Here is a 25,874-nt window from a genome sequence, read left to right as displayed (position 1 = left end):
GAAAATTAAATATTTCCTAATATTAAGAGAATTTGGTATTTGAGAATTATATTAATTAATTGTTTATGAATTTGGCATTTATATATAAATGTAAATGTGTATGTATGAAGGATGTCTATAAGAATGTCTTTATAAAATCCATATTGGAACATCTCTATCACAATTGATTAAGCAAGTGTTGTGTAAAACTTTATGCTAATCATATATTTTTGTGAATTCATAGAGACTTTGCAGTATCATTGAAATAAAATCATAGACCTTGGAAATCCAGGATATTTTAGGATAGAATACATTTTAAAATATTCATACATGTCTAGCTCTTACATATATTTCATGGATTTCAGAAATTTTCTAAATTCCTTCACGTTCTCATGGTCATACTTTCCTGGAATCAATTTAGTTTGGGTATTTTCTGTAAATTCTATGCCTACTAACTACACTAAATCCTGCAGTAATGGAAATATGGAAAAAAATCTTTCTTAAAGTCTATAAAAGAAAAAAATCAAATAAACAAAGCTTTAAAGAAGGTTGTGCATATGCATATGCGTGTGTGTGTGTGTGTGTGTGTGTGTGTGTGTGTGTGTGTGTGTGAATTCATAGAACATTAATGTAAGTAATATGGATATTAATGCTGTGGACTTAATATTTAAATTTACATTCCTAAATCTTTTGTTAGAAACTTGCTTCTTAATGTGACAGTGTTAGGAGGTGGGGGCTTTGGGAGGGAGTTAGAAGATTTGGATGAAGTTTCTTTATTGATGGATTAGTATCCTCATAAATGTCACTAGAAATAGTGCCTTCTCTATATACTGTGAAGCCACTGCCAGAAAATTAGTTATCTGTGATCTGAACAAGGAATGTTAATAGATCCTTATCATTCTATACCCTAAATCTGAATTTCCAATATCAATAACTGTGAGAAGTAAATTTCTATTATATACAAGTTCATGGCATTTATCTATAGTAGCCCAAGCTGAATGAAACAGATATCTGTGTTTACAAGTTATTAGTTCATAATGTTCCCAGATTAGAAGATTCTGATTCAATGATTTTGGAGTGAAAATGAGGAATCTATAGTTAAGAAGATAGTTTACAATATGAGTAACTCTCTGGGACTTGCATTCAGTGATGCAAAATAAAGGAAACAGAGGGATTTGTATATAGATCTATGGACTCCTTCAAAAAGTGTTTATTTCAGTCTTATGCCCCTAAACTCCCTTTTCATTTTCTTCTTTGTTTAAAGTAACCATCCTGGTATGCCTAAGACTATTCAGATTTGGATCCAAGGTTCTGAGAAATCCCTTATTTCTGAGTTTACCAGAAAGTCTAGTTCCATATAAGGTTGCCAAATTAGTCTTTGTGACTATTATGATCATTCATTAGCATTTAATTATAAATGTTCTACTTTATGGTTACAACTGATAAATTTTGAACCTATATTGAAAATTTTGTGTACAGGTCAGTTGGTGATATTCTGGACAAACATAGTATTTTCCAGGAAACTAAGTATCACACATTGTTATGGAGGAAACAGTACCTCCATATTTTCATGGATCTTAGCTTATTGCAAGTTGGTTTAGGTGCCTTGAAGGAGATAGTCTGTCTTTTGGAAACTTGAAGATGTTCTTTGTGAGAATTAACTCCCCTCTTTCTGTACTTCAAAGCCTATAAAACCAGCGGTAGGAAATTTTAAAGAGTAATGATATCATTTCTGACAGTGATAACTTGGTTATTTACTGAATTTGACTTTGCAGTAGTAAATATATATATATGTAAATATATATGATATGTAATGGGCAGTTGTAAATGTGTGTTAGATAGCTATTAAGACATATTGATAAGATTCCACAATTAGTTAAATTGATTTCTATAAGTGTATCTAATGTTTAGAAATTGATAGTCAACCTGTGAGATTTCAGTTTATATCCCTTGATCACTGAGGATGAAGAGAAGGGCCTGCAGAAAAATGAATGCCTTGCATGAATGAAGATCTGAGTTTGATCCCTAGTATCATAAGAAAGCCACAGAACAGAAACACAAAATCATGAGTGATATAGTAGTGCTTTTTAGTTTCTCTCTCTGTCTCTCTCTCTGTATCTCTTTGTCTCTCTCTCTCTCTCTCACACACACACACACACACACATTGATAAATAAAAATTGGACTAAGGAGGATGGACTCTGAATTCTCTCTCTTATACTACTTATATATCTTGACCACAAAAATATCAGTGATTGAAATTCTTAAGAGTGAATTCTATCAAATATTTTATGTTAATGATATACAGCACAATTGTTGAAATGGTGTAATTTCTCATCTCCCTGTGAAGGTTCTCTGACAAAACACTCTCACCCCTAACTTTGACAAGGCCCCAAAACATCCCACCCAAAGCCCCTCATTTTCTATCCTTCTCCACGATCATTTGTTTGGGCACAATAAACCACACCCAGTCCAAATTTTACTTTATGTTTTATGTTTCTGTCTTGTTTAACTTCTACCTATCAGTAAGATTCTCTAATATTCAACCTTGTCTTTTTGGTGTATTTCATTTAATTTTTAAAAGCAGTAATTTGAAGCATTTAGAATTATTTGAGGGGGTATAGAATGGCTTAGTGGGCAAAACACGTCTTTCCATACATGAAACTCTGAATTAAATCCTCAGTACCATGTATGTAGCTATATTAACTGTGCTGGAGTAAGTAAGAGTTGGGAAAAGACTCTGGTGAAATGGAGATTTGGTCTTTTCTCTCTCTGGTCTCTTTTTGTCAAAAAATAGTAAGTAAATTAAAATAAAAACATCTGAAAATTCATGTCCTAAAAGGAGGCTCAGAATGCAACTTATTGCAACAAACCACAGAGGATAAAGCACAAACTAAATCATATAGAAACACTATCCAAAGGAAACAAACATATTCATCCAAACAGATCTGTGTACACCTATGTTCATAGCAGCACAATTTGCAGTAGCCCAAATCTGAAACAACCCTGGTGTCCTATGTAGATGTGTGGCTAAGAAAGTTGTGGTTTGGGGAGTTGGGTGGTAGTGCAGCAGGTTAAGTGCACATGGCACAAAGCGCAAGGACTGGAATAAGGATCCCGATTCGAGCCCCTGGCTCCCCACCTGCAGGGGAGTCACTTCACAGGCGGTGAAGCAGGTCTGCAGGTGTCTATCTTTTTCTCCCCCTCTCTGTCGTTCCCTCCTCTCTCCATTTCTCTCTGTCCTGTCCAACAATGATGACATCAATAGCAACAACAGTAATAACTACAGCAATAAAAACAACAAAAGCAACAAAAGGGAATAAATAAATATTTTTAAAAAAATATTTAAAAAAAAAGAAATTTGTGGTTTGGGGGCTAGGCAGTGGCACACCTGATTAAGTGTACACATTACAATGTACAAGGAACCAGATTTAAGCCCCTGGTCCTCACCTGCAGGGGGAAAACTTCACAAATGATTAGGCAGGGCTGTAAGTGTCTCTCTATCTCTCTACCTATCTCCCACTCCTCTTTCAGTTTCTCTTTGTCTCTGTCCAATAATAAACAAATAAAGATATTTTTTAAAAGTTTTGAAATGTATACACAATGTAGTACTATTCAGCTGTTAGAAATTGTGAAATAGTCTTCTTTGTCTCATTTTAGGTAGAGCTTGAAGGTATAATGTTAAATGAGATAAGCCAGAAAGAAAAGGGTGAATACTGGGTGATCTCACTCATAGGTGGAAGGAACTTAAGCAGTGAGGGCATACATGAAAGCACAAAGAGAAAGTTGGACTGGGTTAGATGTATTTCGCCAAAGCAGAGGACTCTGGAAGAGGACAGAAAAGGTGCAGGGGTGGGGGGCTTGTGGCTCCAGATGCATGATGTCAGGTGAAAATGGATCTAAGTTTGGGGAGGAGAGCATTGTGCGTACATTTATCATGGGGAGATAAAGAATTACACCCATGTGTCAAAAACTGTAATACAATTATATTATTATATAATATAGGCATGTTTCTAGTTCTGACTTTTTTGTTGTTCATGATTTACTAGATATGCAATGTTTGAAGGGATGTGAATTGGTGGGAGACTCATTTTATTACTTTCATGCATTTTTGATGTCATCAATGTTTTTCCATCTACCACATAATTGTGGAGGCTAAGAGACTCTTGGGCTTTGAGTTTGAAATCTGAAATACTTCTGAATCTCCAAATATTGGTACAGCTGTTGTGAATAATACTCGTTTTGAGAGTTCTACATCTTCTTAATATAAAATTAAAGGGGTGGTGATATAATAATGTTCAGCTTAGTGACTACCGTTAATGCATTTTTGTATGCTTGAAAATTATTAAGATATTAGATTTTAAAAGTTCTGAGGGCTGGAGGAAAAAGCATAGTAGTCATATAAAATAATTTTATACCTGAGGCTATGAATTCCCAGGTTTATTATTATTTAATTTAATTTTTAATTTTTTTATTTACTTATTCCCTTTTATTACCCTTGTTGTTTTTATTGTCGTAGTTATTACTGTTGTTATCATCGTTGTTGGATAGGACGGAGAGAAATGGAGAGAGGAGGGGAAGACAGAGAGGGGGGAAAGAAAGATAAACACCTGCAGACCTGCTTCACTGCCTGTGAAGGGACTCCCCTGCAGTTGGGGAGCCAGGGGGCTTGAACCAGGATCCTTACACAGGTCCTTGCACTTTGTGCCACATGTGTGTAACCCTCTGCGCTACCGCCCAACTCCCTGAAGTCCCAGGTTTAATCACAGGAATCAGTGATCCGATTTAAAAAAAAAATGGATAAAGAAAATCACAGGATCGGGCAGTAGTAACACAACAGGTTAAGCACACATAGTGTGAAGCACAAGGACCAGCTCAAGGAGGAGGAGGAGGGGGAGAAGGAGGAGGATAGGAGGAGAAGAAGAGAAAAAGGGAAGGGAAGGAAAAAGGGGAAGGGGAGGGGAAGGGGAAGGGGAGGGGAGGGGAGGGGAGGGGAGGGGAGGGGAGGGGAGGGGAGGGGAGGGGAGGGGAGGGGAGGGGAGGGGAGGGGAGGGGAGGGAAGGGAAGGGAAGGGAAGGGAAGGGAAGGGAAGGGAAGGGAAGGGAAGGGAAGGGAAGGGAAGGGAAGGGAAGGGTAGGGAAGGGAAGGCAGGCTAATGCAGTTCTCTACCATATGAGCAATCTAAGGTCAAACTCAGTCCACATATTGTTGAAGGAAGCTTTGGTGCTGTGGTTTCTTTCTCCCTCTCTCCCTCTCTGCCTTTGTCTTTCTATCTGACAAAGTCAGTCCAGAGTGGTGAAACCTCAGAGATGATGCCCCCAAATTCTTCTTATCACACACACACACACACACACACACACACACACACACACACACACACACACAATCAATGTTATCTTTATGAAATGAGTATCTGGGGTGTAGTTATTAGCCTGTTAACAATTGTCATTTCATAATATATACATATACCAAGTTACCATTAGTGTATCTTAAACTAAACAGTATTACATGCCAAGTATATTTTAATAAAGCTGGAAATTTTATAAAGAGAAAATGGAGTTCAAGAAGAAAATTGATTAATTCTTCTACACAGAATAAGTTTCACTCATGGAAATGCCATATAATATTTATAAAATGGTTTTCAAATGGAGAAAAATAAAAATAAGAATAGATCTGGAGAGGGGCTTTGTTTGAGTTACTAATTTAATTATGTTACTAGGACAGACATTGCTGGAATAAACAACATTTTACTTAATAGGTCAAATCACAACAAATATGTCAGGTGAATACTAGAATGAATGCTATGCTGAGACTAAAGCTGGAAATAGAGGTAATCGGACTATGTGCCCTTTGTTTTATATATTTTTGATTCTAATATGTTTTTTTTTTGTTATCTCCAAATTAAAAAAAAAATCAATACCCAGTTTGAAAACCTGACTCAGTCAATGGCCAGGAAATAGCATAACAGGTTACACAACAGACTTTCATACCTGAGTCACCATAGGCCTCAAATTCAATTTTTGCCACTACCATAAGCCTGAACTCAGTAGAGCTCTGGTAAAAGTAAACAAACAAAAATCAAAGCATAACTAGGACTAGAATAATATTGAGTTAAACCAGATAGCCTTTGTCATTAATTGTGTCTCAAATGATGAAAATTTTAGCCCTACTAACACCTTTTTCATAAAATATAACAAAATTGATTGATGATTTCTGTCTCTCTCTCTCTCTTTCTCTAGGGTTGGAAAGAATTGCACGGGATTCATCTTATGAGCAGGAAGGAAAGGTCCAATTTGTAATAGATGCAGTGTATTCCATGGCTTATGCCCTGCACAATATGCACAAAGATCTCTGCCCTGGATACATTGGCCTTTGTCCACGAATGAGTACCATTGACGGGAAAGAGCTTCTCGGTTATATTCGGGCTGTAAATTTTAATGGTGAGTCACAAAATTCATTTTTCATCTCCAAATATTTAAAAGTGACAATGTGTGTGGGGGTGTGAGTGTGTTTTCTCTCTGTAGAAGATACTCAAGAAAAATGAAAAGTATAGGATTAGAAGCAGTTCCCTTTTTAATCAGATTGTGAATTTTTTCCACCTGCTTTTAAACTTCACACAATTTCTGTGCCACCATCCATCTGTTTGAAAGCAGCAGACTCTATAAATAAATGTCTATCAATCAAAATATTCTACCTATATGTTGTTATATCAGCACTAACTTAGGAGGCTTATTTGGAGTCATTGACAACAGGTTAGATTTCTTTGAGAATGTTTTGTTCATGTAGTTATTAAAGCAGGTTCTGAAGGCATTTTGGTTGGAAACTGCTGTTGCTGTATATTTACATTCTGAGAGTGTTGTGTTAAGTTTCTGCATCTTCTTTTTGTATCTCCTTGTATTTTTTTTTCAGTGAATTGGCTGACTTGAAGCAATGAGCTGTATCATGTACGATAGGACCAGATATGAGGTGGTGGGGATGGGGTTTGCCTACTGCAAAGGCAGAAATGCTGCTGCTATGAGTCATAAGAAACTGATAGAAAAGATGCTAGGTTTATAGGGTTGGACTGAGAATAGCCAAATTGCCTGTCTGAAGTGATGGAATTATTGAATGTTGCTGCCCTTTCATGAAAGTTGTAATGGTTGCTGCCCATGACTTTGACCATTATTTTCAAATGAAAGGATAGAATGCTCTGAGCTGTCTAATTCTTTCTGTTTGGCTGTAATCCACACAATGGACACGCCTTTGAGGCATCACACGCTGCACTGTCCATCATAATACACTCCAGTGACCTCAGCTGCGAGCCTTTCTCAAAAAAGCCCAAGGTCATCTTCAATTTAGAATTCAAGTGGAAATACCTTATTTTGCTTTATTCAGGCAAAATGAAGCAGAATTTGGATTAAATTCAACCAAGTGTCCTCTTTTTCCAGAAGAATTTTTTTCTGAAATATTACATAACATTAATCCCTTTGTTAAGAATGCAAATACTGAAGGGGGATTTGAAAGTAATATTCTTACAATCATCCAACTGAGAAAAGAGAAGAATTACAATACAAGGTTATTTTTCTTAGCATCAGGTTGAATTATACCTCATATATTCAAAAACTAAGGAGTAGGAAGATAAATGCAAGTGAGTGTATTTTCTTAATAACCAATGCTCACCTATAGAAAATAGGAGGATCTTTTAAAGAAACACTGGATGCAAATACTTTCAAAGGTGAATTACTAATTTATTTCATATCTTAACCGTAGATAAAAACCTAACCCTCCTTGATGACTTCAATTATTATACTATACTATAAAATAATGATGCTATTAAAGACTACTTAAAATGTCTTAACTTTCTAACTATTAAGACAATTTGCCTCTAGATTCCAATCATTTCTGAATTTTCTGTCCAGTAGTTATAGATTTCTTACCCTTCTACATTTTGAAAGGGCTGTTTCTTTGATTGATTTTGTTGCTGGTCCCTTTCATGATTCATTTCTTTCGATCCATGCTTCACAAAGAGGCTCATATAACATTTCATTAACTCAGGCAAGAGATACTTATTGAGCACATAGAATGTGTTAAGCACCATGACTAGTACCAAAAGTACATTACTGGTAAGAACAAGCAAAACAGACAGGAGATTTAGATGCCTTTAGTACTGCTATTCATCAAACAATCACGCAACATTATACAATCTGGGGACCGGGTGGTGGCGTACCTGGTTGAGTACACATGTTACAGTGCTCAAGGACCTGGGTTCGAGCTCTCAGTCCCCACCTGCAGAGGGAAAGCTTTGCAAGTGGCGAAGCTGTGCTGTAAATAAGTCTCTTTCTTCTTCTCAATCTCTTGCTTCCTGCTCCATGTCTCTCTCTCTTTATAAATGCATATACAAAAGTTTAAAAACAAATAAATAATTCAAATGAGAAGAACAAATATGGTAGCCATAATGAAGGACTACATTAAATTCTGAGGTTCACAATTGGTGAAAAATATTAATAGAAAGAAAATATAATGGGGTATGATGGAAACAAGCCTGTTTTTCAGAAAAGGCTGAATTGTTTTAGAAATCACTTTTAAAGTAAATATATTGTATGAAATTTTGTAAATCTAGTGAGCAATTTTACATAACAAAAATTTACACAGAAAACAGAATTGTTTCCTTTGTTCTGTGCATGTTTCCATAATCAAAGGGAAGAATGTAAATCCTAAAACACTAGAGATTAATTAAAATGTTTCCTAGGAGGCAGGAGATAATTCTTTGATCTAGATTTATAACTCTTTGATATTGGATGTTAATGGGGATATACCACACTCAATAAAGTACTCATGAGGGGCGGAGCAGTGGTATACCTGATAGAGTACACATCCTATTATGTGCAAAGACCCTCGTTCAAGTCACCATGTCCTACCTTCAGGGGTGGGGGAGAAACTTCAGGAACAGTAAAACAGAGTTACAGGTGTACAGGTGTCTTACTTTCTTTTTTTTAAATATTTATTTATTTATTAGAGACAGAGAGAAACTGAAAGGGCAGGGGAGATAGAGAGGGAGAGACAGAGAGACACCTGCAGCCCTGCTTCACCACTCATGAAGCTTTCCCCCTGCAGGTGGAGACCAGGGGCTTGAACCCGGGTCCTTTGCACTGGAATGTGAGCACTTAACCGGATGCGCCACAGCCTGGTCCCGTGTCTTACTTTCTATCTCCTCTTCCCTCTCAGTCTATATCTCGCTCTCTGAAAAAAAAAAAAAAATGTCACCAGGAGCAGTGAATTTTTAGTGTGGAACTGAGTCCCAGCGATAACCCTGGTGCCAATAAGATAAATGAATACATAATATAAACATAAATAAATCACCCCCTTATACTATGACTTTCAGTTGTTATCTTCAAAAGAATGCTACTTGGTCATCTAACATTTGCTCAACTATAATAGGAATTGCTGTTGTGAAAGACTGGTCATAACTTGGATACTCCACTTCTTTTGAAGCTATTTGCTGGTTCTTCAAAGGTTCCAGTACCAATGTGGAGAACACTTCAAGTTCACATATATAATAAATACCTTTGCCTTAATAGGGTTTGAAAGTAGAAAGTCATTTCCTATGTTAAGGACCTAAATAACATCAACTGTGTTCATTGCCTGCTAGTTGAGTGGATTGTGTTCATGATTATTGGTGTTCTTTACTAATAAGATAGCCAACTCAACATTCAAAGGCTAAATGTGAGAAGAACCATTAGCCAAACCAAAGTTTCCTCAAGACAAGTTTTTAATCTTCTGATGATCCTACATAGTGTGTTTGACCAGATCCAGAGTCCTTACTATGCACAGCAGAGAAAAAGAATTATAGGATAACTATAATTATATAGATAATTATAACTACATTAAGATAATTATCAAAAGAATAAACCTTGTAAAGCAAATGGCAATTTTTACAGTGAAACTTTCTAGATTTTATGTCTGAATCAATGGGGCAACAAAATAGACTGTCAAACCATTTTAAAATATTGACCCACTAGATGGAATTGTTCAGGAGTGCTCATTTGAATATCTGATAACCTCATAAAGAGGTAGGAATCCAGAGACATCTTCCCACACTAATTTACAGTTGAACTCACATTAGAGACAAAACTGGTTCAGAACAACATATTAGTCAGAATTGTTTGTAGCCATCAGTAAAAATTTCATCTTGTTTAAGCTAGAAGAGAAATCATGATTGTATATCAATAAATCCCTTGGTGAGATGGTAAATATTGTGAAAAAAAGAAGGTCACAAGTACTCAAAGTCCATTGAAAGCCGCGTATCTCTTGGTTTGACTTGTTTGATTCACTTTATTTGGTTATTTTTTCTACTTCTAGGTTCACAGGCTACATGATGGAAGGTGATCCACATTTCCAAAATTTAGCTTCAGTTTGTTTCAGAACACCTACTGAGGTGGACATATTGATTTAAGTTCCAATTCCTATCTTTGGATAACTTGATTCATTTTCCAATCTCAGTTTGAAAGTCAGATTTATTCCCAATTAGGAATGACAAGAAGCATGTACTGAATACTAGGCTCAAAAGGGGAACTCCAGTGGGTAAAGGGGACATTTAAGCAGCTTCTGTAAGTCACTTATATGAAATGGTAAAACAAAATGAGGCGAGATGTGAAAACCTGAGAGAAGGTGATTCTCCAGTGTCTGAATTCCATTGCTTCTTTACATGGGTACATTTTATTAGGCAGAAGCACTTCAATTAAGAATCACATATCATCTCAGAAAATCATTTTTAAAATTATTTAGTCTTCATATTATGTTTGGATTCTCTGACAAGATAGAATAGCTTCTCTTGAGTCAATCGTGAGACCATGAACTAAACATTTCAATGCTTAGTACCCTTAAGAAAGTAAGTGAATATTTGTTTGATCAAGAGATTGGTATAGAGAAATGGAATTTGTCATCCGCTTATTTTCTTTAGAAACTTCACTGATTTCAGGGACTTACTGCAAAATACTCAAATATCTAATTTTCTGCATGTCTGAACATTATATTTTGATTTAGAAACAAATTTGTTTCCCTAAAATACACTTAGGCTACAAAAGAAATAAGAATTATCTGACATTAGGAATTGTACTTCACAGAGGAAAAACAACCCTTTATTCCCCCCCAAAAAATAAACATAGGGCTTCCATGATACTGCTAGAAAAAAAGGAGAGTGAGATACCATCCAAAGCACTGTTACTTCTTAGATAGAGTGCTTGGTGTCCCCATGATGTGAGAAAAATGGAAGCCAGAGCTTCACACATGAAAAGCATTTACTATATCTGCTGAGCTATCTCCTGGACCTAAAAGTAGATTTGCTGTAAAATGTTTATGACTATTTTCTGAGTACATATCATTTAATTCTAGTAACCTAGTAAAGTACTAGTAAAGTACCAAAAGTCCACTGAATTATTAATTATTAAGAAAGCAAAGATTATTAAATTATGCTTTTATAAGTTTTAAAACATCATAGCTTAGCAGAAGAGGGACACACGGATGTAACTAACAATAATTTAATTTGACAAGTGATATGATAAAGGAATAAGCATTTGTAAACACATCCTAAGATTTGGTACCTACATAACAGGGGCTCAAAGTGAGCAACACCAAGAGTAAGTGACATTTAATTTAAATTACAAATGGGAAGTGACATTTCCTCAGGTGGGCAAGAGGGGAAAAAAAGTTATTGGTGGTAGACAGAGTAATTTAATAGTAGCTGGAAGACAGTGTAGAACTGGCATTCAAAGAAAGGTGAGTGTCCAGAGACTAATAATTTAAGAGAGTGACAAGGGAGCAGTCTAGCGATAAGGCTGGAAAGATGAACTTGGCCCTGATTAGAAATACTTGCCAAATTCTGGTGTTTGAATGTGACACAGCAGCCAACAGAAAGTATTTTGAGCAGGACAATGAAAAGCTAGGGTTCACTTTTGAAAAATAACTATGGCAGCAATTTGCAGGTTAGAGGCAAAGAGATTAAAGGCAAGGATGACAAGTTAAGAGGCAGTTCCTATAGTTCCCCTGAGACAATAGTACCTGAAATGGGAAAATGAAAGTTCAAACAGAATGGAAGAAGTGAAGATGGAAGAAGGAGCACAAACTCAGCTGAACAATGACTGTTTTAAGCATTGTGATATGACTTAATACCAATTATTGTTATATAGGGGTGTGTGTGTGTGTGTGTGTGTGTGTGTGTGTTTGTGTGTGTGTGTGTGTGTATTTTCAGTTCTCTTTATGGGGATAAATGATAATTTACAAGATATTTGTTATTACAGGAATACAGTTTCATATCTCCCAGTGATAGGTGTCCCTGAACCACACTCATAACTAACTCATTAAATGGAGTCTTCTCCCCCCACAGTGCATTGGGCTTTCCATGTCTTCTCAACAGACCCTCCACCACCAAACACCACCACTTCCTCCCTTTAGAGTCTTTGACTCTGTGGCAATTAATCACAGCAACGTTAAGCTTCTCCCCGTGTTTTTCTTCTACTGGTTTATTAAATCTCACCTGGAAGTGAGGTCTCCAGCGTTTGTTGTTCTCCTCTTCTGGGGATATATCCTAAGGAGTTAAACACAAGCCTCTTTCAAGCTCAAATTGTAGCAAAAGATAAGATTTCATCATTTCTTACAGCTGAGTAGTATTGCATTGTGTATAGATTCCAAAGCTTTTTTTTTTTTTAGCCACTCATCTGTTGTTGGGTTCTCAAGTCCTACTAATTTCATCCACTTTGGCTTCCTTTTTCTATTTATTTTTGTTAATTTTATTATTTTTGGGATTAATGGTTTACAGTAAATACACTTGTTGATACTTATGTTAAGTTTCTCAATGTTTTGCAAGACACTTTCATTCTCAGCCTGAGTCCTCTTCCATCATGAACCAGGACCTGAAAGCCCCTTCTCTCTTGATTCCTTTCCTTTGCAACAAACCCAGTCCAAATTTTACTGTTTCCTTTTTCTGTTCTTATTCCTTAAATTGTTCATGACTGAAACTACCCAACATTTATCTTTCTTTTTCTGGTTTATCTCACTTAACATGATTTCTTTAAGCTCCATCAAAGAAGAAATGAAGAAAATGACTTCATCATTCTTAATAGCTCCATTCTACAAATATATCAAAAAACTTTCTAGATTGCTTATAGTTTGGGCTATTACAGATTGTGCTACTTTTTTTTAAACTTTTTAAAAAATATTTATTTATTCCCTTTTGTTGCCCTTATTGTTGTAGTAATTATTGTTGATGTCATCATTGTTGGATAGGACAGAGAGAAATGGAGAGAGGAGAGGAAGACAGAGAGGGAGAGAGAGAAAGATAGACACCTGCAGACCTGCTTCATCGCCTGTGAAGTTACTCCCTTGCAGGTGAGGAGCGGGGGCTCAAACCGGGATCCTCCAGCCCATCCTTGTGCTTTGTGCCATGTGAGTGTAATCCACTGTGCTACAACCCGACTCCCAAATTGTGCTGCTTTGAACATAGGTTATACACAGTTTTTTTTTTTGAGTGATTATGTTTGACTCCTTAGGATATATCCCTAGAAGAGGAATTGCCAGGCCATAGGCTAGGTCCATTTCTAGCCTTTTGAAAGTTCTCCTGACTGCTGTCTACAGGGTTTGGACCAATTTACATTCCTGCCAGCAGTTCAGGGATGTTCCTTTACCACCACAACCTCTCCAACATATTTTGTTACTATCCTTTCTGACATGACATTATCATAGGAGTGAAGTAGTATCTCTTTGTTGTCTTTATTTGCATTTCTCTAACATTCAATGAGTTACAGTGTTTTTTTTTTCTTCTTATATCTGTTGGCCTTTTCCTCTTTGGTGAATATTCTGTCCATGTCTTCTCCTTATTTCTGGAATGGGTCATTTTGTTATTGTTGTTGAGTTTGGTGAGTTCTTCATATATTTTGATTATTAGCCCTTTGTCTGATATAGGGTATAAAAACCTCCTTCTGTAAGAAATCTCTGAGTGTTGGTTTCTTTTTTGTACAGGAGCTTTTTAATTTGATGTAGTTTTGCTTGGCATCTTTTACTCATTTGTTATTATTTTCATGACCTTCTTCATCATGTGCCAAAAAATTAGAGATAAATGATAAACAAATCTCAGAAGTAAATGGATTAATAAATGGATTGCTGTGTGCCCAGTATCTGAGGGCTAAGGGATTGACTTTGAATCCTACAAAAAAATAGAACAGTGAGTCATGTGTGAAAGATGAGAAATAGATGAAGGAGTAGAAAGGGCTTGAGATCAGAGGGAGTTTCTGAATAAGTTTGCTTTTTTAAAAAATATTTTTGTGTTTTTGTATTTATTATTTATTACTGGATAGAGATAGAAATTGAGAGGGTAGGGGAGATAGAGAGGGAAAGAGACAGAGAGACAACTGCAGCTCTGCTGAACCACTTATGAAGCCTTCCCTCTGCAGGTGGGGGCCAGGGGCTTGAACCTGGGTCCTTGTGCACTTTAATGTGTGTTGTTGTGTGGGCCGCGGAGAAGAGAGAGAGGAGGTCCGGAGTGAAGAGGGAACACAAATCTTTATTTGTGCTGGCACCTCAGAGTTGGGTGCTAGAGAAGCAGGTTGGGCCATGTGGAGGTAGCGAAAATGGCCGCCTCACGCAGTAACCTTTCCTGCGTCTGAACACTGAAGAGGAGCGCTGGCAAGAGAACGAGGTGCGGAAGAAGAAGGGCTTTTATAGGAGTAGCTTTTGCGAGAATGGGAAGGGGGAGGAGTAACTATAGCACTCCAGGATAGGATAATAACTCTCGTGAGAATGGGAGGGTGGAGGAGTGACCAAAGCACTCCAAATATCGAGGGGGAAATAGACAATGCCCTGAGGGCACAACATGGCGAAACAGGCACTCTGAGAATGTCCCAACTCTCGAGGGAACTAGCAGTAGCCTGAGGGGACAACATGGCAGATGTGACTGCATCTGCATAATTTCCCAGCATCTCCCCCTTTCCTTTTATCTAACGCCCAGGGCAACAGTGTATAAAGTCTATGAACTACTGAGGGTCAGTCTATGAAAAACCAGCAACGTGAAGGGAAGGAAGCTGCTGTAAAATTGTCTAAAGTGTCCAAAGGGTATACCAGCAAGTCCGATAGAAGTCTCAGTCCAAAGTAGGCAACTAGGGGGAGAAATGGCAGGGGATGAAATGCTGCATGCGGAAGGTCAGCCTCTGGAATTCTGCTTTTCTGTAGAGAGTGAGCTAGAACATCCAAAACATGACAGGTCAAAGCAGAAGCAGGAAAGGCAGACAGGCAGTAAAAAAGTTCTGTCCTTGGAGTCTGTGAATCAGGTTCTTCAGATCATGTCAGGTGACATCTAGGGTTTCGGGGGTGTGTGCCACTGTAGTCGTGCCATCTAGTGGGTGATGTCAGGGTGTGCAGGGGTCCAGATGTTTTTTTCCGGGATTCCTGTGGAAGAAACACAAACAATGTGCTTCTCGTGGTTAGCAGGGCATCTGATTTGAATGCTTTATAGAAAAAGAGGTTTGGTGCCTTAGCCAACTGAGTATTGGGGGATGTATCTTTCCTATTCATTTATTATTATTATTTTATATTATTTGTCATGGTAGTCAGCCGTTATCTGGAAGGTTCTGGGTGATTCATGGGGAAAAAGAACTTATCTTTTAACAAGGACTCTAAGGTATAGGGAAGCACTTAACCAGGTGCACCACCGGGCCCCCCTATAAGTTTACTTTTAATGTTTTGTATTTTCTTTTTTAATTTCTTAATTATCTTTATTTATTTATTGGTTAGATACAGCCAGAAATTGAGAGGGTAGGGGGAGATAGAGAGGGAGAGAAACAGAGAGACACCTGCAGACCTGCTTCACCACTTTGCAAAGCTTTTCCCCTGCAGGTGTGGGCCAGAGGCTTGAACCTGGGTCCTTGTGCATTGTAATGTGCTCTCAACCAAGAGCGCCACCACCTGGCAACTAATATTTTGTATTTTTCATAGTGTCCAGAAACATAGGTACTCAAGTAGAATTTGGGTCCACTGTTATATACTACTTTGTGATCTTAATCAAGTTATAAGCCTTTTTAAGTGATTATTCTTTACCTGTACAGTGGGTCTGATAATAGTTTATACATTTTGAGGTTTCTGTGAAATACCAATGCAAATTGACAGTACATTCAAGTGTTTAATGAAGAGTCACATATACTTCATCACAAAAGGAGTATTCATTACTAGTAGATAAGTTATTACTTTATTATTTGATATTTTTATAAAGATGATTGAAGGGTGGATTGAGGCCAAGGATTTGAGAATCATTAGAAATATGTAGATATTAGAAAGCTCTACCTAACAAGATCACCAGGGGACATGGAAATAAGGCAGAAGTTGACAAGTATGGTTCTGCCATGGGACCAATCAATAAGATTTTCCCAGTAGCATCAGCTTCTTTTATGTAGGAACAAGTATAAAACATTATGACATTCTCAAAGTAACTGTGAAAGTGCATTTTTGCGAATGTGGACAACTGACGTGTCTAGAATAGATCAAATATGACTCATTCTCTCATTTCTTCTGTTTTCTTCAAAATTATGTACATTTTTAATGAAGAAAAGTATTTAATGAAATAGCTCCCATGCTATTTGGGGTAATTATTTTCTAGTGATATTCCATTTCAGAAAGAATCTACCTGAAGATTATAATGGATACTTGATTATTTTTCTCTTTAAGGTTATTAACTCTTATAATTACATTAAAGTTTAATCAAGAAATTAGGTTGAAAGTGAAAGACAGGAGTGAAAAAGTTCTTTTTAATTCAGGTGCCTAATTGTTACACTTTTGGGACTTTGGCCTTCTCAGGATTTTAAATGTGTTCAAAAACCATGACTATAAAATAACTTTCCTTTAGAACTATATAAACATCATTGCCTCTGTAAAGCTAAAGGAACAACTCTAACTTTAATACAATATTCAGAAACTTTGTATTTGTGGCATTTATGTAAAGATACCACATACCTGATTTTAATAAGCATTCACTATGTGCCTGGAATATATTTATATCTTGTTCCTCTTCCACGCATCACTTTTTTTTCTTACTTAGTCTTCCTTTATATTATAAACATTTTCCCCCTTTTCCCTCTCTCACTTTCTGTCCCCTTGTATTTCTCTATGATTTTACTAATTTTTGCCTGACCCAGTAGCTAACATGCACAAGGCTGAAAGAATTGTCTGGAAGATGGTGTCAGAGCTGAGGATAGGACTGGAAAGCTGGGTCAGAACAGAGAGAAGCTCCCAAATATGGGAAAAGTACATAAATACTGTTAACTGTAAATTCCATCTATATGACCTAGGGTCCATAGCTATTCAAATTTAGCACAGAAGCCCGTGTAACTTCTACATCCCTTTCGGTCTGAATTTGCGTTGCATGGTCAGAGCTAGGAACATTCTCGGCTGCACTCATTTTAGGACAGTCTTTCTCTGTTATCTCTTGATCCTATGTTCCTCAGAATCAAGCTAATGGTAAGTGATCAAGAACATCAGCTGTTGAGCTGTGGTAGAAGTGGTAAGTATTATATTTTTCTGCCCCTGGCAAAACAAAACTTCAATATATATTTACTGAATTTCAAAAAAACATAACCAACATACAATTCATTCACATACATTCCTTTATATAACTTTGATTTCAAAGTATCTAATAAATCTCTTATAACCATTGATACTCTGAAATTATTAAATGCATTTTCTTCAGAGTGTAATACATCTATTCTCACTGGTAATCATATATATATATGATATCACCCTGAAAACCATTCTTATTTTATTAATTCCTTAGCATAAGATGTTAGGATAAAAATCCCATTCTAGTCTATTCTATTCTAGATTAAAGTGACCTAGTATTTGGAGAAATTAAGGTTTAGGCATTGAGTAGTGGTATACCCAGTTAAGTACACATAGTATTATGTGGAAGGACCCATGCAAAACCAGGGATCAAGGCCCCACTCCCCATCTTCAGAAGGGATACTTCACAAGTAGTGAAGGAGGTCTGCAGGTGTATATCTTTCCTCCTCTATCCTCCCCCCCAATTTCTCTCTGTCCTATCAAAATAAAATTAAAAAGGAAAAAATGGCCACCATGAGTGGTGATTCATAGTGCTAGCTATGAGCCTCAGCAATAACCCCAGAAGCAAAAAAAAAAAAAAAAAGAGGAAGAAGAAAAAAAAACACTGAGAGTCGGGCTGTAGCGCAGCGGGTTAAGCGCAGGTGGCGCAAAGCACAAGGACCGGCATAAGGATCCCGGTTCGAACCCCGGCTCCCCACCTGCAGGGGAGTCACTTCACAGGCGGTGAAGCAGGTCTGCAGGTGTCTATCTTTCTCTCCTCCTCTCTGTCTTCCCCTCCTCTCTCCATTTCTCTCTGTCCTATCCAACAATGACAACAACAATAATAACTACAACAATAAAACAACAAGGGCAACAAAAGGGAATAAATAAATTGCATAATCTGTCCACTTTTACAACTGGCTTTATTTCACTGAAGTTTTTGACAGAAAGTAAAGCAATTTTCTCACCATTTTCTCTCTCTATTAACATCAGATTCAATTATTTAAATTTACCTTGTTAAGTATTCAGCAATTAATTTTAAAAACTCAGTGAATTTCTTAATGAAATAATAACATTTAATATATATTAATGAGGTGCAAAATATATGAAAAATTAAAAGTTTAATATAATAATTTGGATTTCTTAGAAAGTAGTGAAGAAAATATTACCACTGAGAATTTTTTCAATTTTGTCCATGTTACTATCACATAAAAACCAATAGACTTTAAGTTTATAGCAGTTTTAGGTTCCAATCAAACGAGCAGAAAGTATCCTCTGCCATCACACACATATAGCTTCTCCCACTATCTGAGTCCTGAGTTAGGGTGGTACCTTGTTATAACTGATTAAAATTATACATGATAGCAATCCAAAATACAGAGACTATATTACATGTACACTGTGTAGATTTTGACAAGTGTAAAATGGCATGTATTTATCAGTATTAAATACAAAATATTTCCACTGCCCTAACACCTACTCATTCCTTCATCCCCCTGCCACTGATCTCCCTCACTCTGTGTGTGTGTGTGTGTGTGTGTGTGTGTGTGTGTGTGTGTGTGTATGCATGTGTGAGTGCACGTGCGTGTGCTCGTGCCTTCGGTCAGAGAAGGGGATGGTGGTCAGGTATAGAGAAAGAGCAAAAAGGGGAAAGAAAGAGACCTCAGCAAAGCTCCAGTGCTCCACAACCACATGGGAAGCCCAAGACCCAACACACCATAAAAAGCACTTTTAAGTGGTGGCAGATGGACTGAACCTGAGTCCTTTCATATGGTGATGTGTGCACTATACAAAGGGAACCACCTCAACACCCCCTAAAGTGTAGCCTTTTCAGACTATCTGCTTTCCTTTTGCATGCTTTTAAGCTTCTTCCTGGCTTTTTTGTTTTGTTTTGGTCTCAGCTCATTTCTTTGTAGTGAGACATAATATTTTATTTTCCAGATATACTGCATTGTATTTATTCATTCATCCTGGGTGCTTTCAACTTTTGGTGATTATGAATAAACCTACTAGAAACATTCATGAGTTTGTTTTAGTATGAATATTTTTAACTCATTTACAAATACCAGATCATGCAACTGCTGAATCATAAACAATAATATTCGCTTAAGAAATATGCTGTATTTCAAAGTGGGTGTACTGTCTTGCAGTCCGACTAACATAAAGTGGGTTTTCTGATTACTCTATATCTTGATAATATTTGGTATGACCATGATTTAGCATCTTGACTATTTTAACTAATATTTGGTGACATTTATTTTCAATTAACTAATAAGATATAAAGTTGAGCTTCCTTTCATATGAATTTTTATCATCAGTATAATTCATTTTTGTTAAAATGTCTGTTCAGATATTTTGTAAATTTATAATTGCTTTTTCCATTTTCCTGTTGTAAAATTTGAAGTGTTCCTGATACAGTTTGAATACAAGCCTTTTAGTAGATGTCTTTTACATAAATTAATATATTTTTTGAGTGTGTCACAAATTTTCATTTTTGGTCTTAGTCTTTTGCAGAGAAGAAGTTTTTAGTTGTAGTTAAATCTTGCTCACTAATTAATTTTTTCTTTTAAAAAATTAATTTAACTTCATTTGTATAGATTGAGAGAGAAGATAGATGATAGATAGATAGATAGATAGATAGATAGATAGATAGAGGAACCTGCTATACTGTTTTATCACTTGTGAAGTTTCCTTGCAAACTTTGATTTGTGCACAATGTATGTAATGTGTGCCTCCAAGGATTCTTTCATTGTATTTTTTGTGTTGCAAATTAAAAGTCATGGCAGCAAGAGGTGTTTCTCTAATGTTGGTACAGTACTGTGGTTGTCCTTATCTGTCTCTCTGTGGCTGCCCAGTGAAGTCCTGACATATGGACAGAAAATAAAATAAAACAAATCACTGTTTTTAAAGGTTATTTAGCTTTCCCCTGTGTTGCTTCTAAGAGTGTTATTATTTTGATTTTACATTTAGATCATTGATTCATTTTGAATAATTTTTATAAAGACTATAAAGTCTATATCTAGAATTCATTTATTCATGTAGATTGGGCATCTACTTATTCTAGAGCTATTTCTTGAAACTGCCCTTTTTTTTAAAGACATGGAAAGCTTTTTGTTTTTCAGTATTGGCATAGGCTATGGTTGAGTTTGATTCTAGAATATATATATTTCTTCCCTCCCTTAAATCTGAGAAAATAGTTTTAGAGAAACAAGTAAAATTTCAGGTACCTCCTCAAGGACTGTGAATACTCAATTATTAAAATACCATTAGAAGTAAAGTCAGACATTCATTGGAGCTGTAATATAATTGCTTGAGTTATTGTTGTGCATAAGTTGAAAAACTATCCAGTGAAAATATCGCTGTATAGCATTTTTGCATTGGTCACATAGATGTTAGGCATTTCATAAACGCTATGGTTGTTCAAGTATATTTCTTCCACAAATCATGTGAATACTTCAGTTTTAATCAGTATCGTGAAGTATACTAATTAATTCCTCAATTCCATCAGTCTTGGTCCTTGGCACTGAGTAGAAAGAAGCTAGATTCTAATGTAATTCTCAAATACTCAAAAAACAGTATAAGGTTTAACAACTATTTTTCTCTTTATCATGAGATCCCTTTATTTTCCTAAAGAAGAAAACATTTTCTTTTCCTAATTTAGCTATTAATGCTAAGATACTGGTGTGGCCACAAACTCTAGAGAAATTTAGAGTGCTCAGAGGCATTTAAGAAAATGGAAATGCTCTTGTTTGTACTTTTTTCACAGGTGTTCGGTGCTTATACCACTCTGCCAGTCCAGGTGGCCATTTTTTCCTTTTCTTTCCCTTTCTTTCTTTCTTTCTTTCTTTCTTTCTTTCTTTCTTTCTTTCTTTCTTTCTTTCTTTCTTTCTTTCTGTTTTTGATAGCAGGTGAGAGAAATAAGAAGAGAAGGAAGTATCAAAGAAAAGAGACACATGTGACACTGCTCCACCACTCATAGAGCTTCTTTTCTGCAAGTGGGGACTTAGGACTTGAACTCCAGTTTTTTTACATGGCAGCAGGTGCACTATCAACTGGCCCCTTCTTTGTACTTTACACATAAGGTTCCAGATATGTGATATTTGATTTTTTTTCTGTCTCTATTATTTGTCTTGTTTATTCCATGTGTGTGTGTTGCTGGTATCTTACACATACACAATACCACCAAATACATTTCTAATTTTTAAAAATTTTTATTTATAAAATGGAAATACTGATAAGACTATAAGATAACAGGAATACACTTCCACACAGTGCCCACCACCAGCACTCCATATCCAGTCCCCTTCCGTGATAGCTTCTCTAGTCTTTGTCTCTCTGGGACTATGAACCCAGGATCATTATGAGGTGCAGAATGTGGAAGGTCTGGCTTCTGTAATTGCTTCCAAGCTGAAAACGGGTGTTGACAGGTTGATCCATATTCCTAGTCTGTCTCTCTTTTTCCCTAGTGGGGCAAAGCTCTGGGAAGATGGGGGCTCTAACACACCTGGTGGGGTCATCTGCCTAGGGATGTCAGTTTAGCATCTTGGTTTCATCTGGAACCTGGTGGCTGAAAAATGAGTTAAGATATAAAGCAGAACAAATTGTAGAGTAATTATGAACCTAAAAGTAAGAATATTGCAGATGAAGATTCGGGGGTTTCCATTTTGGAAAAAGCTAGTAGATCTGTTTTAGATATATTCCAGAGGGCCCATGACTTTACTAGTTTTTGCATGAGCCTGACATCTAATATACAGGTGGACCCAAGTTATTTTCTGGGGAGATGGTGTCATAATTGGAAAAAGGGCTAGAAAGCTGGATCAGGGAAGATTATGTAAATATTGTTAACAGTAAACCCCATTAATTTGATCTGGGTCCCATATATAGCACAGGAGTCTATGTAAACTCTGTATCCCTGTAGGTTTGAGCTAGCATTCTATTGTCACAGCTAGGAACATTTAAGGCTGCACTAATTTCAGGACCCAACTTCCTTGGGTGGTAGGTAGAGTATGTTGTCCAACCTACCTTAGGAGAATGGAACATTCCCTACCATTGTTGAGCCACATTGAGGGCATGGCCATATAGGGGCCCACAAAGTTGTCTATTGTATTGTTCCCGGTGAAGATAACCAGTGACAGTGGAGAGAGGGATCCATTAGATGTCCATGATGTGTTGGAATCCCAGGACTCCCTGACAAGGACCCTAGGTGATGGGGTGGCCTGGTAGTGACTAAAGAATCATCATTAAAGTATGCTAGTCTCTTGCCCTTATTCAGCTTTTGAAGTCCTTAATTTGTATGATAAGGTTATCTTTGGAATTAGTGAGGGACATGTAATAGGAGGTAGGTGAGGAGGGTATCTAGGTCTAACTAGAAACTATTTCATTAGGCAATTTAAGGTGTCCTTTTAGGTCTTTCTAGTTTCTTGCTTAATTTATTGACTTACTAGCAATTATTGTAGACTTTTGCTTTAAGGTATATATTTTCCCAACTCATGGACCTATCTCATGGACCCTGGTCTATATCTAGGTTTTGAGGTTTTGTTAAGAAGTGTGCCACCCAAAATGGAGTTAAAGAGTCCTATGAGCTAGGAAAAGTCTTACCAGAGGAATGAAGCTGAAGAGCTGACATTCTACACCTAAAGTCTCTGGACACAGTCCAAAGTGAAGCATGCTGAGGTGGTACCATTTGCATTATTGGATTGGTATTATCAGAGCAGTATCAATTGGTATAAATTGAGAGAAGCATTCAGGAAAAGTGAGCTCAACACTAGAGGTTTCAGGACTTGGAGATGTATGGGCTTTATAGAGAAAGGGGAATGTTCCTGCGATCTTAGGGTTTAAGAAGGCAATACATAGTTCTTGCTATAACCAAATTATTTGACAATTGGGTTAACATTGAAAATTCTATTGTTAGGATTTGCTGTATCATACACAACGTCACCATACTTTATCACCTTTTATGCGATTGATATATATTTGTCTCTTATAAAGTAACACAACCAGTTGTTTTGTTCTCCCTGGTTTAAGCTTTTAGGAGATTTAATATTTCAAAGAACAAGTCATTATTAGAAATGTATTAACAATTTGAGCCCACTGTTAAAATTCAATCTGATTATCAATTTGATGTCTTAAATGCTTAGATTGAAGGAACATATACTCAGCTATGGTCTATGCATCAAAAAGTTCGAGACATTCAATCCTTTTTCCCCCCTCTCATATTAATTAAATAGTTATTTGTAAGATTGTAAGTTAATAGGAATGTTTATTAACATGATTCCCACTACCAAAGTTCTGTGTCCCTCCCCCTTTTTTCCCAGTGAAGCTGAACATCTACCTTCACCCTCAACCCAGAGCTTTTTACTTTGGTGACATAGTCCTCTTTCGTTTCTTTTCTTTCTTTCTCTCTTTCTCTCTCTTTCTTTCTTTCTTTCTTCTTTCTTTCTTCCTTTCGTTCTTTCTTTCTTCCTTTCGTTCTTTCTTTTCCTCTTTTTTCCCTTCCTTCTTTTTTTTTTTTTTTTTATAAGTAAAGGAAAGACAGAAAGAGCTGAGATACCACTTCTCATGGAAGTCCTTTAGCATTATTCCCTGTGGTGCTTTAATTCAAACCCAGGGCTTCACGTCCCTTGCATATATATTCTACTGGGTCAGCTCTCTCCTGGAACACACAACTCTTGCCCCCAACTATCTTTTGAAATTATACAGGTCCTTCAAAAAATGTTTCTGACTTCTAGCATTTCAGAACTGTTTTTAGGTAATATTGAAATATGTATTGGTTGGGTGTATCCTTCCCTCTAGATATGCTTGGTCAAAGCAGAAAAGACAGTTGACAATTTTTATATAAAAATGTTTATACAAAATACACAATTTTCACACACACAAAGTAACTGGCTTGGGCTGAGGGGGAAAAGGCATTTTTCCCCTTTAAGATTTATAGCTCACTAGAAGATTTAGATGAGAAAGTTTTCCTTTTCTTCCTATACACAGACTAACTAAATATGCACAAACTCATATATATATATATATATATATATATATATATATATAATAGGATATCAGTTGCAACAATTACATACTTCTTTATTTTTATATCTGTGCAGGTAGTCTACTTCATCAGTTTGAGTTATCTTCAGCCTTTCAAGTAGGCTGCAGATGCAAAATTTAAATACTATTGTGGGCAATTATATGCTAATGTATGAATAAAAAATACCATTTCATGTTGGATTTCTTTATTTTTTTCAGCAATACTTGAAATCATCTTTTGACTTTTGAGCATGATAGCAGTGTGCTTCACTGTTATTGAAGCAGAAAATAACCAGTCCATAAATTTTCTAACAACATCTATGCACAAAATGTTTATGAAAATAAAATAACATATTTAGCAAACTCAAGGCTGGTTTCAGCTGAATAATTTTAAGACCTGCAACAGATCTAACTAGAAAATGAATTTCTAATCCCAGAAGCTTCTTACATTTACAATGGAATGTATACAGTGCATATGCATAAAGAAACACAAGCAAACAGTCATATATAGATATCTGTGTATTGAAGGAAATAATGAGTAGAAAATGAAACAATATAATGGAAAGTAAGAATCTATTTCCTTATTTGTGTCAGGATAACATTTCTAGCTTTATATAATCAAGTAAGGGTAGAATTCTGAATTGTGTCATGTCTTTTAACAGCAACTAAAGCCAAATGCCATTTGATTTAACTTTGGCTGACATCTGTATGCAGCAATTGCTTCCAGGCAGGGCACTGGCACAACTAGTTAGGTGCCCAAAGTATTATGCTCAAGGACCTGTGCAACGGCCAGGCTTCAAACCCCACTGCTTCATGAGCAGTGAAGCAGGTCTTCAGATGTCTGTCTGCCTGCCTCTGTCTCCCCACCCTCTTAATTTCTCTCTGTCCTATCCAATAAATAGGAAAAAAAAAAGAAAGAAAAGAAAATGAAATCATAATCACCAGGAGCAGTGGGTTAGTAACACAGACACCGAGCCTCAGCAATAACCCTAGAGGAAAAATAAAATGTTTCTAGAGTGAGTCACCACCACCACAACAACAACAATAATTTTAGTGTTGAGAATTGAGCAACAGCAAGAATTAGAAATGCTTAGACTTTTGTGATCAACATTCATCATCTTTACTACATTATAAAAGCACCACAACAGAGGTATGGCATGGTTACATATTAGTGTAATGACTCCTGCTAGCCAGGCTTCCCTGGATTGAAGACCCCACCAATGTGTCCTGGAGCTCAGCTTCCCCAGAGACACACCCTACTAGGGAAAGAGAGAGGCAGACTGGGAGTATGGACCGATCAGTCAACGCCCATGTTCAGCGGGGAAGC

General features: G+C 36.6%; 1 protein-coding gene across 1 annotated transcript in view; it reads left to right on the top strand.

The window, feature by feature from the left end:
• Window positions 1–25,874, top strand: part of GRM8 (glutamate metabotropic receptor 8) — a 1,093,092-nt gene that overhangs the window by 677,695 nt on the left and 389,523 nt on the right. Inside the window, exon 7 of the mRNA XM_060196519.1 lies at window positions 6,217–6,417. Coding sequence (XP_060052502.1) covers window positions 6,217–6,417 — 201 coding nt within the window. The remainder of the gene's footprint in view (window positions 1–6,216; window positions 6,418–25,874) is intronic.

The sequence above is a fragment of the Erinaceus europaeus genome, chromosome 8 (genome assembly GCF_950295315.1).
Source record: "Erinaceus europaeus chromosome 8, mEriEur2.1, whole genome shotgun sequence".
Lineage (NCBI taxonomy): Eukaryota > Metazoa > Chordata > Mammalia > Eulipotyphla > Erinaceidae > Erinaceus > Erinaceus europaeus.
This window is presented reverse-complemented; position numbering and strand designations above follow the sequence as displayed.